We start from the raw sequence: 14,496 nt of genomic DNA on the forward strand, positions 1-14,496 counted from the left end.
GCCTGACACTGTAATTTGTACATGGAAGGGACTGTCCCACCTCCAGGGCCCACTCTGCCACTATCGGGAGTTCAGGAGGAAGGAATCATAAGGAGTGCTGGAGCCAGCCCTCAGGGAACTGGGATATTAGTTTTTCAGGGCAGGATGATTATTTCATCTTGGGGGATGAGATTTATTTTGCACAGGGACTAGGATCAGTTCAGGCCCCCTTACTTCCTTGCCTTTATCTTTAGGGCTGAGAGTGTCTCTTCCTGATCCCCTTGTGGGGATCGCTAACCCCTCTCTTGGCTTCTGAGCCATACAGGCTCCCTCTCACCTCAACAAAAGTCAGATCACAGCCAGTAAGGAATATGAAGCAGCCCATTCTCAAATTTAAACAGGCAAGGTCAAGGTCACGGGAATTTCTGCAGTTTGGGATCATTCACTTGCCCATTCCTGCAGATGACAGTAGAAGACAGTCCACTGCTGTCCCAATGGGAGGGGCAAGGGAACCCAGGGCTGGCCCCACACAGCTGCCTGGAGCCCAAGGCCGACTGAGGTCTAGCTACCACAATGGCTGTTAGAGTCTGAGACTCTTCCATGGCAGTTGGTTCACAGTTGGTTCACAGGGACTGCCCTGAGTCCCCCCCCAAGTCCCCTCCCATGGCCTCTCTGTCCCGGCCCTTCACCTGGAATCCATCCTCATTGGCCAACACCTAGAGAGGTGATGGCTGGTATAGCCATGGCCTCCAGCACTGCTCCATTCAGAGCATGGCTGGTGTCTGTTCTGATTGGTCAATGTCTGTGGCTCACTGTTTGTTAAATATTTTGAATATCACGCAGGTTCGGGTGACTGACCTGTAAGCAGCAGAGAATGATAACGACACACATGCCTATAGGATCCCCCAGCAAGCCTCCCCCTTCCTTTAGCAATAAGGCTTGTCCTTACCAGTCCCACCCCCTTTGCCATCAGTTTGGATTCTCTTCATGGGGCCAAGTTAATTATTGCTTAATGAGAGGTCATTTGCTCAGGAACAACAGTCGAAGAGCTGCCATTCAGGCCTCTCCCAAAAGCCCCCAGGATAGGACCACAGTTGAACCAGCCATATGCCCATTATAGGCACCCAGCGCCAACAGAAAGGGCAACCCTGTCCCTTAACCAATCACCTGCTCACCACTCAGACACCCAGAGTGACAGAAACACACAGCTCACAGCTCACACCCCACAACAAAGACACACAACTCAGACCTACAACTCTCTCTTACACACATGCACACTAACATATACAAATCAGAGACACCTACACAGACCCTTAAAACACCATCTACCCACACACAGCATGGAAATGCACAGCCAAGACACACTCGGTGACATACAGTAGACCCAAACACATGACAGCAGAGACAGCCCCAGAGCCAGATGCTCACACATCCATCCCTATGCTCCAGGGTGGGGCACACAGTATGGAGATACCTTCACAATGGGACATGTTCTCCATTTTCTGTATGTCACAGGAGAAAGAAAAATGGCCCCCAAAGTAAACACACCTATATCTGTACATCTCTTAGGTCGACCCAGAGCCTGCTAATCCAGGCCAAACTGCTCTGGTTGGCATTTGGGGCCTAAGCTCACCAATCTTCCCCTTCCCCCATGGTGATCCCAACATCTACCCTCCTCCTACATAGGCTGTGCCCTGCTCAACAGCTCTTCCAAGCCAGGACCTAATCAAATTCCCAAATAGAAGCATCCTTGAGAGCCAAGAACAGGCCTGGCATTCCTCTGTCCCCTAACCTCCCACCAGAACTCTCAAACTCAGACCTCAGGCCCCCAAGCACCTCTACCTGCCTGCCCTTCCCAGCACTTAGACACACACTGCCTATCTCACCATGCAGAAGCATGAGGCTCTTCCAAGAGCAAATGTCTTGTCTCTCTGTAGGTGTCAAATCTAGAGGATTTGGGGATTTCAGGTTATTCTTTTATGTTCCTTCACCAACTGCCCCTCATTAGTTTATTGGTGTGCCTCTCTGAACCTGCAGGCTGCCCCTCACCCATTCCCTCCTCCAACCTTGAACAGCCACTAGAAAGTGTTCCTCTCCACTATCCACCCCAGCCTTTCCCCTCATCTTACCTCACATTTCCATCATCCAAATAGCTTCCCTGATTAGCACTACCTTGCTTCTTTGCAAAGTTCTTCCTTATCCCCTCCACATGATTGGGGACCTATACTTCTGTTTCTCGTCTGTACCTCATGTCATTCCCTGTGCCTTATCCAAACCTCCTGCAAGGAAGATCAAGATAGATCTAGCAAAACTAAGGAGAGTATTATAATTCAATGTAATAAGAGCACTAATGTTTCCCCTGTGAGACAAAGGTGGGGGGTTGTGTCTCCATCACCAGCAGCTTAGAAGTGGGACTGTGCCTTATCAACCAGAGAGGGTAGAAGAGGAAACAGGTTCAGACAGGTTATGCAACTTATTCAGTGTCGAGACTGATCATTATCTGTGCTGAGATTTGAACTCAGGCCTGTATGACTGTAGAGGCCAGGCTCACCAGCAGCACAGGCTGGCATGAGTTATGGCCAGGATCAGGCTGTCTGGAGCCAGCTTACTAAGGTTTACCGACCATCTACCCTCTCAGCAATAATCCCTATCCTCAGGCCCAGCCAAGGATGACTCACTAGGAATCAGGAGAGGCTGAGACTTTGTGTCAGCCTTGGGTACCATTTTATTATTACCATTATCTCTACCTTCATTAGCCTAATAATTGACTGATTATTAACAAGTCAGGTGCTGAGCTGATATATACTGTGCCTTGGTCAACACACCCTGCCTTTGGGTATCCTAGAACCCATGGAGCCAGCAAAAAGCCACATCCACCCTCCATCCTCCATTCATGTCATCATCCACCATCTCTCTTGATTAGCACTTGTACCAGACCCTGTGCTAGATGCTAAGGGGTGAAAAATACATAAGATAAAGTTCCTGCCTTCACTGAACATGCTATCTATGGCAGAGAGAGACGTATAAGTAATTGCAACCCAGAGTGATCTGAACTGTGATAGAGGGAGGTTTAGTGGGCGGCAGGAGCTCAGAAAGGGGAGTGATTAAATCCGCCTGGGGGTGGGAAGAATACTTCAGCCAAGTGGTGACTACTCCGAGCTAAAGAGAATGAATAGAGGTTAGCCAGGCAACCAAGGGATGGGCATTTCAGATAGAGGGAATGAGAGGTGCAAAAACACTGAGGTGACATAGAGCAAGGGTGTTCAGCTAACTGCAGCAACTTGGCCTCAGGTCAGCAAGGGATGAGCCTGGAAAGGTGGACAAGGACCAAATCACAGAACAAGGCAGCAGAGAAAGGCAATCTCAGTGAAACTGCTGGAGGCAACAAGGTTAAGGTCTCAGGGGAATCAGGATTAACATGGGGAATCACTCATTCCTGGTAGGTTAGTCTGGGTAACTACTAAACAATAACCAGCTAACATTTATTGAGGGCTGTGCTCTAAGCATATTACAGCGGATTCCGTTATCTAATTCTCACAATTACTGTGCTGGAATTACCATCATCATCTCCATTTTATAAATTAAGAAACTGAGGCACAGAGAGGTTAAGTGACTCGCTCAAAGCCACATGGTTAATAAGTAGTAGAGTCAGGGTTTGAACTTAGGTGGTCTGAATTTAGGGCCTATACTATTAAGCACTACACTGTCTTGGGTCTCTAAATGCCAGGGATGGTCAGCTGGAGAACACGTAACAGTACCTGGAACCCTTCCCTTCCTCACCACACTACAAGGTGGAATGAGAGGTAAACCTTTGAGTCTAAGGTTCTGATGAGAAATCTGGCTTCCCCCAGGTAAGTGGCCCTACTTTCCCTGAAGATGGTCCTCAACCACACCCAATGGTACATCCCCACACTAGTGCCAGGAATATTCATTCAATCAATGGTGGTTTACTGAGTCTACTACATATCAAGCATCATGCAAGGTTCTGGAAATTTAGGCCCACAAATGGCAATTGTGTGGAACCTTAAGTGCATAACTTCTTGGGTCAGCTAACAGCTTTTCCAGAGCACTCATCTCGTTTACTGTAAAGGACTTATTTTTTTTTTCCAGATTTTTTCAAAATATAGTTTTAATTCAACCTTTTCTGTATAATATACAGAGAAGTATACAAATAGTCCATGTACAGTTTGATGAGTTATCAAAATGAACTCCTCTCTGTAATCACCACCCAGCTCAAGAAATAGAGCTTTAGCAACACCCTGGAAACCCTCCCCCATTCCCACACTCTCTCTCTTCCCTAAGTGGCATCGCTATCCCTGATTTCCAACATAAGTGAGATTACTTGCCTTAACCTTTATATAAATGGAAACATACAGCATATATTCTTTTGTGTTTGTCTTTCACTTAATATTATGTCAGAGATTCATTCTGACCCATTCATTTTCATTGTTGTAAAGTATCCCATTACACTACAATTCATTTATCCAAGATAAATGGATGATGATCATTTGGTTCATCAAATATTGCTAGGATTATTCCTGCATACATTTTTTGGTGCACAGATATTTGCAGATCTGTTGTTAAATAACAAGAACTGGAATTACCAAGTCATAGAATGTGTGCTCAACCTAAGATCTTGCCAAATTTTCCAAAGTGGTTGTACCAATTTATACTTCCATCAGATTTTAAAATTCAAGTATGTATAATGATCCTATCTGCAATTACCCAGACTTTATTAGAACTTTTTATTTTCTTTCTTTCTCAAATAGGTATATATATGTGATCAACACAAAGTAAACACTTGCCTTATTGCTTTTTGAAGAGTTATTTTCCCTTTTAAGATGTTTTATTAAAATTGAGTAAGACAAAATAATATTTGCAATACATTGTTAAGTGTAAAGAATAACAGTACAATGAACTCTCATCATGTCCAACTTTGAGTCCCTTTCTAAATCTATGACCTCCCCTCAAAGGTAATGATTACCCTGAACTTGGAGTTAATCATTTCCTTACTTTTCTTAATGACAATTTAAAGCATACTTATGTATTCCTAAGAAATATTTTTGTATTTTTGAACTTTTAATATAAATGTTTTGACTTACCCTCAATATCATATACCACTTAATAGTACTAAATGCCAATTTTTTGCTCTAACAAACACTGCAGCTATGAATATTCACACATGAAAAAAAAACAAATCTGGACTCAGTAAAGAGAGGCTTCATTTTAAATGATTATTCCAAGAGAGGAAAGGAACTATTTCAAGGAAGAAAGAAGGTATTGAAATGGGACCATAAGATCTACATGTGCCTTCAAGGGTTAGGCAAAAGGAGTCTGTCATTTATAGGGAAAAGTAAACAAGGCCAGAAAAAACTGGGTGTGAGGAAGCGGGATGACCAGAAGTGGCATGATGGAACAGTAGATCAGAAAATGTTTTACCCTGAAGCCAGGCTATTCTCAGGAGGGGTTGTGTGCTGGCTCAAACTTGGGGGGTGGATGGGGAAGGCAAAGTTCAGGGACCTGGAGGAAGGAGAGAAGCTTAACCAAAGTTTGGTTAACAAGCATTTTGCTCTGACTGATCAGTGGGGACAAGCAGTTCATCTAAGCGTTTACAAGGCAAAGAATTGGAATTTGGAGTCTGTTGCTAGCCTTGAGATAGGTAAACAAGGGGGCACCTATGAATTTTATCTGTCATATAAGGGAGGGTGTTTTCTTTGCAGTAAGCTGGGTTCCAGGACACAAAACGGTGGGATAGGGTTTCTTAACCTTCGCTCTCTTCCAGGATCACAGGGTTGGGTGAAGTTCAACACTGTCAATACAGAGACATATGCAAGAATTTATTGTTAGTACATGCACAGAAGTCAGAAGATATGGGTAGCTTCACTTCTACTGGGTAATGTTCAAATTGTTTTTCAAAGTGCTTGTACTAGGGCTTGTACTAGTTTACATTCCACAACAGTGTATGTAAGATCCAGTTGATCACCGACACTTGATTTAAAATTTTTTGCCAATCTGATGGATGTTAAGTGGGTCTCGCTGCATTTCCTTACCGATGAGACTGAGGCTCTTTCATTGTTAATCCGCTGTTTCTTTTCTGTGAAGTGTCGTCAGTCCACTTTTCAATTGGATTACCTTTTCCCTGGAGGTTTGTGGGAGTGCATGGGTACGCTCTGGAAGAATAAGTGATGAACAACTGAAAAGGCTCTGAACGGCGAAAGCTGAGATGAGGTGTGGGAAATCCCCAACAACCAAAAATCTTAAGAACTGCCCTTCTAATTTTATCACTAAAGCCTTACGAACGAGATCTGTAAACCATTTCTCAGCATCGCCGGCTTCTCATTGCGGGAAAGCGACCCGAAAGACTTACCCCAGACCTTCCCAGCTCCTCAACCACAAACCGGCTGACTAACTGCCGGTTACTCAGCATCGCAGTGCAGAAGCCTCCGCTCGATATTCTCGCGAGAGTCGGTTCCAGCCATCATGTGACAACCCAAGATGGCGGTGCCCGGCGAGGCGGAGGAAGAGGCGACAGTCTACTTGATAGTTAGCGGTATCCCCTCGGGTTTGCGCTCGGCCCAGCTCCGGAGCTACTTTAGCCAGTTCCGGGAACAGCGCGGCTGTGGCTTCCTGTGTTTCCACTACCGGCATCGGCCTGAGCGGGCTCCTTCCCAGGCTGCTCCCGACTCTGCCCTAACTCCTGTCGGCCAGGTTCTCGCCCAGACTTCCCTTACCGATGCCCACGCTCCCTCCACTCCGGACTCTGCTCCGGCCCAGACCCGCACCTGCTGCTGCGTCATCTCAGTACGGGGGGCAGCTCAAGCTCAGCAGCTTCTTCGCATGTACTCGGGCCGCAGGTGGCTGGATTCTCAGGGGACTTGGTTGCCCGGTCGTTGTTTCATCCGCAGACTGCGGCTACCTACTGAAGCATCAGGTACGAGTGGGAAAGATAATAGACCGAGCCTACTGGCCCTGGATCAGAGACACCTTTCCTAAGAGTTGATGAGGATAAGTCAGGTCTCTGATTATCAGACTTTTTAAGAGTTTAGATGATTTCTGGACGGAGCTTCAGGCTCAACTGCATGTTAGTCTTAGAGGGGAAAGAACAGGAAGAGGCCTAATGGATTGACCCTTCATTTTCCAATTTATTAGATTCTTCTGAGATCCTTTTCTCTGAGAGGTTGATATTGCACTGACACGGAAGGAAGAAAAGTAAATGTGGTTTCTGATTCTCTTGTCTGTCTTTATTGCATTCTTTGTCGCTTCTTACCCAGCCTTCTCTTAGCAAGATCCAAATGAAAAGACAATCTTTTTCATCGGGACAGCTCCCATTTTCATGGGAAATCACTTTGATGGGGGTATAGGAAATACTGCAGAGACCTAACTCATTCAACAGATTGAGTTTATGTGCTACACCTAGTGTGACTCTAAGCCTTTTATTTTCGTATTGACTCCTTGCAACAATCCTAGAAGGTGGGAGCTATTGTTACCATTTTATAGTTGAGGGTACTGAGGGATACAGAAGTTATGTTACCTGCTCAGAGTTACAGAACTAGTAAGTGGCAGAGTCATACTACAAACCCAGGCACGTTGCCCCAGCACGTATGCTCTTTATCACCAAGTGGTGTGAGATGACAGAGGAGGGAAAAACTGATCTCTTAGAGGTATCAGGAAATGTGGCTTTTCATCTGGATCAGAAAGATAACAGGAGTTTGTAGGATGGAACAGTGTTCAAGGCAAATGGCATTTGCAGAGATACAGACAGATGTGAAAGCCCATGGAGGGGCATCCCGGGTGGCTCAGCGGTTTAGCGCCACCTTCAGCCCAGGGCGTGATCCTGGAGACATGGGATGGAGTCCCACATAGGGCTCCCTGCAGGGAGCCTGCTTCTCCCTCTGCCTGTGTCTATGCCTCTCTCTCTGCATCTCTCTGTGTCTCTCATGGATAAATAAATAAAATCTTAAAAAAAAAAAGAAAGAAAGAAAGAAAGAAAGAAAGCCCATGGAACTTTGAGGGCATATTAAATTGTTTGGTAGGGTTGAAGCACATGGTATGAGGATATGCAAGGAGTGGGGGTTGGTGGCAGTTGAGAATCAGCAGGAACCAGATTTGAAAGAGACTTGTGTGCCTGGCCTAGGTGATGAGAAATGGCATGTAATTATTAAGTAGTTCTGGTCAGGGAATGGAGGAAGTTACTCTGGAGAAGTCTGAAAGGGAGGAACAGCATTAGGCTAAAAGATTTGAACCAGTTTCTAGCTCAAGTGTTGCTGGAGGCTTCTAGGTTTCAAGAACCATTCTTTCCCCTTGCTTTCCAAGGTTTGGGCTCCTTTCCTTTCAAAACCCGGAAGGAGCTGCAGAGTCGGAAAGCTAAGAGTGAAGCTTTCACTTTGGCCGATCTGAAGCAACTGCCAGAGCTGAACCCACCAGTGCTGATGCCCAACGGAAATGTGGGGACTCCTCTGCAGGTCTTTTTGGAGTTGATCCGGGCCTGCCGCCTACCCCCTCGGATCATCACCCAGCTACAGCTCCAGTTCCCTAAGACAGGCTCTTCCCGGCGCTATGGCAACGTTCCATTCAAGTATGAGGACTCAGAGACTGTGGAGCAGGAAGAGCTTGTGTACACAGCTGAAGGCGAAGAAATACCCCAAGGAACCAGCCTAGCAGACATACCAGCCAGCTCCCATGGAGAGCCAGAGGAGGAAGGGGAAAACGAGGAGGAAGAGTCACACTCAGATGATGTGAGTACGGTGAGCTACCCTGTCCTTGCTGGCAGCTTAAAGAGGGTAATAGAGCATTAATACTATCACTCTTCAACTGCATATTACAATAGTTCTAAACATGCAACCTTCTCAGGGGGGTTCCAGAATTAGAACTCCCTGACATTGAATATAAAACTGCATTTGCATGTGCATATATGCATTTCTTTGAGGGTTTTTTTTTTTTTTTTTTTTTGAGGGGTTTTTATCAGAAGATTCTCAAAGGGGTCTTCTTTGCATTCTCTTAGAAGGAATGTGAGGAGGTTCCTTTTTTTTTATTTATTTATTTATTTATTTATGATAGTCACAAAGAGAGAGAGAGAGAGAGAGAGAGAGGCAGAGACATAGGCAGAGGGAGAAGTAGGCTCCATGCCGGGAGCCCAACGTGGGATTCGATCCCAGGTCTCCAGGATCGCGCCCTGGGCCAAAGGCAGGCGCTAAACCGCTGCGCCACCCAGGGATCCCCTAGGAGGTTCCTTTTCATAGATGAAAATGGACCATCCAAGAAATTAAAGTCATGTAAGGAAGTAGAGGCAGAGCTGAGATGTGAACTTGGTCCCCTTTGCTGCTTGTCTAACCTCTGTGTGCTTTCATTATGTGGCTGAGAAGTCACCTCTATTTTCTGACCTTGAGTCTGTGGCTTGGACACTAGCCTCCACTCTAATTTTATCAATGAAATAGACATTTCTTCTACTTTTTTCCAAATTTGGTTGTTCATCTATAAAATCAGGAAAGGTGTGATTTTTGGGGGGGAAACGTGTGTGTGTGTGCATACTCTGGGTAAAAAAATAATTCATCTGTGTCTTCAAAGCTGCCAGCCTGGGGACGCCTGGGTGGCTCAGTGGTTGGGCACCTGCCTTCGGCTCGGGTCATGATCCCGGGATCCGGGATCGAGTCCCACATTGGGCTCCCTGAGAGGAGCCTGCTTCTCCCTTTGCCTATGTCTGTCTCTCATGAATAAATAAATAAATCTTAAAAAAAAAAAAAAAAAGCTGCCAGCCCAGAGTTGCTAACATCTGTACCACATCCTTAGTGTAGTACCATCTGGACTTTTTCCCCAGCAGCTGTTCTGCAGCAGTGATACCTGGGGCCTCCTGGGAGTTTAACTAGGACAGGTGCCCCCAAGATTTCAAGTCCAGAGTCATCCTATCATTCTGCAATTCCTAGCATTTGTACACACAGGCTAGTGCAGGATTCCAGAGACACTCCAAGATCCATTTCCTGCTTTGAAAGAGTCTAAAATCTCCCTGAAGAGAGAGAGAAGCAGTATCTGGAAAGGCTGTGTGGCATGGCAACCTGGGTTTGAACCCTGGCTCTGCCACTCTCTTGATGTATTATCGTGGATCAATTCACTTTACTCCTCTAAACCCAGGTCTCCTCGTCTGTAGAACGGGAATGATGATACTTACCTCACAGCATTATTGGGCTGATCAAAGGAGCTAAGTAATGAGAAGGGTCTGATACACAGTAGACAATAGGTATTAGTTGTTATCCCCTCTTTATGATGTAATGTATAGAGGCCTAAACAGTGTGTATCGAACTCCTCCATACTGAGGAGTTCGGAGGCCAGCAAGAGTGCTGTGGGCCTCAGTGAAGGGGGCTTCATGTAGAACTGTACAACTTGAGGGATGAGGATTTGCCACGTGAAGAAATGGTGGTGGACAGATATTTCCAGCAGGATACAACATGGCTAAAAGCAGAGCGGTTAAGAGTCAGTCAGGGGATGCCTGGGTGGCTCAGCGGTTGAGCGTCTGCCTTTGGCCCAGGGTGTGATCCCCGGATCCAAGATCGAGTCCCACATCAGGCTCCTTCCAGGGAGCCTGCTTCTCCCTCAGCCTATGTCTCTGCCTCTCCCCCCAGCTGTGTCTCTCATTAATAAATAAATAAAAATTAAAAAAACAAAAAGTCGGGCAGCCCTGGTGGCACAGTGGTTTAGCGCCGCCTGCAGCCCGGGGTGTGATCCTGGAGACCCGGGATCTAGTCCCGCATCGGGCTTCCTGCATGGAGCTTGCTCCTCCCTCTGCCTGTGTTGTGTCTCTGCCTCTCTCTCTCTCTCGCTCTCTCTGAATAAATAAATAAATACATCTTTAAAAAAAAAAAGTGATCCCTGGGTGGCGCAGCGGTTTGGCGCCTGCCTTTGGCCCAGGGCGCAATCCTGGAGACCCGGGATCAAATCCCACATCAGGCTCCCGGTGCATGGAGCCTGCTTCTCCCTCTGCCTGTGTCTCTGCCTCTCTCTCTCTCTCTCTGTGACTATCATAAATAAATAAAAATTAAAAAAAATTAAAAAAAAAAGTTGGGCTTGGGGTAGGGTGCCAAGTATGTTGAGGCACAAGGGATGGAGAGATGTGTAGGGCAAGGCCTGGAGGACCAAATATGTGCTGCTTCTAAGAGAAATTTGGAAGAATGGAGCTGAGGGCCTGTCTCACAAGCCTCCTGTGCCAAGCTGCCCTCCATGCAGGCCTGAGGTCAGGAGGCTGGACAGGCAAGTCACCTCTCCCCACCTTCTCCAAGGACGACGACCGGGGTGAGGAGTGGGAGCGGCATGAAGCCCTGCATGAGGATGTGACTGGACAGGAGCGTACCACTGAGCGGCTCTTCGAGGAGGAGATAGAGCTCAAGTGGGAGAAGGGCGGGTCCGGCCTGGTGTTTTACACAGATGCCCAGTTCTGGCAGGAGGAAGAAGGAGGTAAGGCCAGAGGCAGGGGCAGGAGTGATCCCTGGTGCCTTTAGTCAGGGTTCTCCATTCCACATGGTGGATTCTCTGGCAGTGAGGCCATATAAAGGGCTATGGAAGAGGCTTACCTTGATTGTGTATGAGAGACCAGTCATCCTTTTTAGGGGCGGGAGGTTAGTGGAGTGGAGAAAAAGTGACACACACACACACACACACACACACACACCCCAGAAGAGACTTAAAAATGCAATCAAAAGCTCCAAGATGGGATGCCTGGGTGGCTCAGCGGTTTGAGTGCCTGCCTTCAGCCCAGGGTGTGATCCTAGGGTCCCGGGATCAAGTCCCACATTAGGCTCCCTGCATGGAGCCTGCTTCTCCCTCTGCCTGTGTCTCTGCCTCTTTCTGTATCTCTTATGAATAAATAAATAAAATCTTAAAAAAAAAAAACCTCCAAGTTCTAAAACATATGTCTAAGTTTAGATTGAATTCTGAACAGAACTGCGAGTCCTTAGCTTACTCTGTGCTTTTTATCTGCAGACTTTGATGAACAGACAGCCGATGACTGGGATGTGGATATGAGTGTGTACTATGACACAGGTACTGGGCCAGGGGTTGCAGTATGGGGAGGTAGAACTGGTGCCCTGGCCTTGCAGTGACACTTACGTGACACCCTGCTTAGCAAAGGCTGGGATGGAACCAGTTCCCTTGGGGTAGCCCACTGAGAGAGTTCCTCTCTTAAAACATCTCCAGTTGTGTGCATTAAGTGCTGGTTGTGGACAGAGTCTTTTTCCTTTGTTTGTGGAGGAAGGATATGTAGAGTCAGCCCTCAGAGAGCTCTGGTTCTGATGGGCAGGCCCTGGTAGAGTGGGAGGGTCAAGAGCTCAGGCTTTAAGAGTTTAGATTCTGGAGTCAAAAATGACCTAGGTGGGGGGTGGTGGTAGGAAGGGAATTCCTGGGTTCTAATTTCATTTCTCACCTTTTGGCTGTATGACTTTTCTGTACCAATCTCCTCATTTGTAAGATGGGAAAGGCAGGGTTCCTATTCTTGGCCAGCGCCCAGTCTAATGAGAGAAATAATAATAAAGTAATAAAACTGAGGGGTACCTGGGTAGCTCAGTTATTTGAGCATTTGCCTTCAGCTCAGGTCTTGATTCCAGAGCCCTGGGATCCAGCCCTAAGCCAGGCTCCCCACTCAGCAAAGAGTCTGCCCCTCCCCCTTGCACGTGCTCTCTCCCTCTCTCTCTCTCAAATAAATAAAAAATAAAAATAAATAATAAAATACCCTAAAGATGAAAGTGTAAATCTTGTGAGGAGGTCCTAGAAACCTGATTTTTCCCCCTTTCTGCTGAGAGAGTCCCTTCTGCAAACTGAGCTCTACTTTCTCAGATGGTGGAGACAAGGATGCTCGAGACTCTGTCCAAATGCGTCTGGAACGGAGACTTCGTGATGGCCAGGAGGATGGCTCTGTGATCAAATGCCAAGTGGGCACCTTTGAGCGCCATACCAAGGTAAGTGCTGTGCCTAGCCTGTTGACCTATTTTTCTCCATCCCCATTCCTCACCCCACCCCCCCACTCCCTACAAGAATCCCATACTCTTGAGTCTTCTCTTTTCCCTGCACAGGGCATTGGACGCAAGGTGATGGAACGGCAGGGCTGGGCTGAGGGCCAGGGTCTGGGGAGCCAGTGCTCAGGGGTACCTGAGGCTCTGGATAGTGATGGCCAGCACCCTAGATGCAAGCGTGGATTGGGGTGAGTATGACCAAGGGACTTGGCCCCAGCTAGCCTTTCATCTGTACCCTGGTTTCCCCCTTCCCTCTCGTGTTGGGATGGGTGCTAGAGACTCCTAGGGAATGAACTTCAAAGCAGAATTAGAAGGAAAAGGTAGATGTGGCACTATTTCTTTTTTTAGACCAAGCCCTAAGGCTTGACAGGATTCCTGATCTCCTGGGGGAGTCATACCCCCTGGTCTGAGGAGTCTGGACTTTGTGATTGCCATTAGGGAGTGCCTATAAGTCACAGAATGGTGACAGTTGTTCTAAACTCTGTGTACTATTTAAACTGAAAACAGTATGTGAGACCCCAGGTTGCTGGCACTGTCAGTGAATAGATAAGGAGACTGAAGAGCAAAGATCCAAATTTAAAGGCTCTGTCTTGGGACAAACCAGACATGTAATAGCTGCTTCTCTGTCCTTTCCCAACCTATTAAGAGCAGCCCTCTGACCGTGAGCCCTTTTTAATGCAGGTACCATGGAGAGAAGCTACAGCCATTTGGGCAACTGAAGAGGCCTCGTGGAACTGGCTTGGGGCTCATCTCTACCATCTATGATGAGCCCCTACCTCAAGACCAGGGGGAGTCGCTGCTCCGACGCCAGCCACCCACCAGCATGAAGTTTCGGTCGGACATGGCCTTTGTGAGGAGTTCCAGCTGTGCCTTGGACAACCCCTCAGAGCCCGAGTGACAGTTTTGGGGCCTTCCTTAGAATCACTCATACCTGCATAGTGGCAGCCCTCTGCCTTGGCCTTACCTCCCACCACAGCGCAAAGAACTTCGGGAGCAGCAATCTCTGCAGTGTGTTCAGGGTGCTTTATTTTGAACTTGCCTTCTGGCTCTCTACCTCAAGGGCATTCTTCCCCAAAGCCCCCCATCCTCCTCTTTTAATATTAGGACTTAAAGACCTTTCGTTGGCCTCCTAACCCAAGGCCGTTTGGGCTTGCCCACGTTGCCTCCCCCAGTACCTTGAAGAGCAGTATTGAATGAAGTTCTCAGCACAATCTTCGTTGGGGGCCGGGGGGGTGTCACTAAAGGTCAGAAAGGCGGGGTAATGGACCTGGAAAGAGGACTCCTGGGCTTGGAAGAGTCGATCGTGGGGCGGGCGCTCCATCGCCAACCCCCGTAGCTGGCTGGGACCGGCAGCGGCAAGGCCGCGGGACGTGGCCCGGGTGTGCGACCTGACGGGTTAATAAAGTTTACCACCGATCTCTCTTTTTGTCTTGTAATTTGGGCCGGGGGAAGGTCGGTTAAAGCTGGGTTAGGGTCCCCACCCCAGGGCCGTTCGCCGAGCGGGTAGAAACGCTGCGCGTGGCCA

The 14,496-nt window shown here is 47.5% G+C and overlaps 1 protein-coding gene and 1 long non-coding RNA gene across 2 annotated transcripts; one reads left to right on the forward strand and one right to left on the reverse strand.

Moving 5' to 3' along the window:
- Window positions 1-4,705: 4,705 nt before the first annotated feature.
- Window positions 4,706-6,479, reverse strand: LOC121497829. Its single transcript, XR_005989537.1, has 3 exons — window positions 6,347-6,479; window positions 6,030-6,149; window positions 4,706-5,788 (listed from the first exon to the last, which is right to left on the reverse strand). It is a non-coding gene; the product is annotated as an uncharacterized LOC121497829 (long non-coding RNA).
- GPATCH3 (G-patch domain containing 3) lies at window positions 6,380-14,387 on the forward strand. Its single transcript, XM_041767533.1, has 7 exons — window positions 6,380-6,910; window positions 8,293-8,714; window positions 11,247-11,421; window positions 11,947-12,006; window positions 12,796-12,917; window positions 13,032-13,159; window positions 13,653-14,387. Exons 1-7 carry the CDS (start codon window positions 6,475-6,477, stop codon window positions 13,867-13,869), a joined length of 1,560 nt encoding a protein of 519 aa, XP_041623467.1. The 5' UTR covers window positions 6,380-6,474; the 3' UTR covers window positions 13,870-14,387.
- Window positions 14,388-14,496: the final 109 nt, after the last annotated feature.

This window comes from Vulpes lagopus, chromosome 8, assembly GCF_018345385.1.
Source record: "Vulpes lagopus strain Blue_001 chromosome 8, ASM1834538v1, whole genome shotgun sequence".
Lineage (NCBI taxonomy): Eukaryota > Metazoa > Chordata > Mammalia > Carnivora > Canidae > Vulpes > Vulpes lagopus.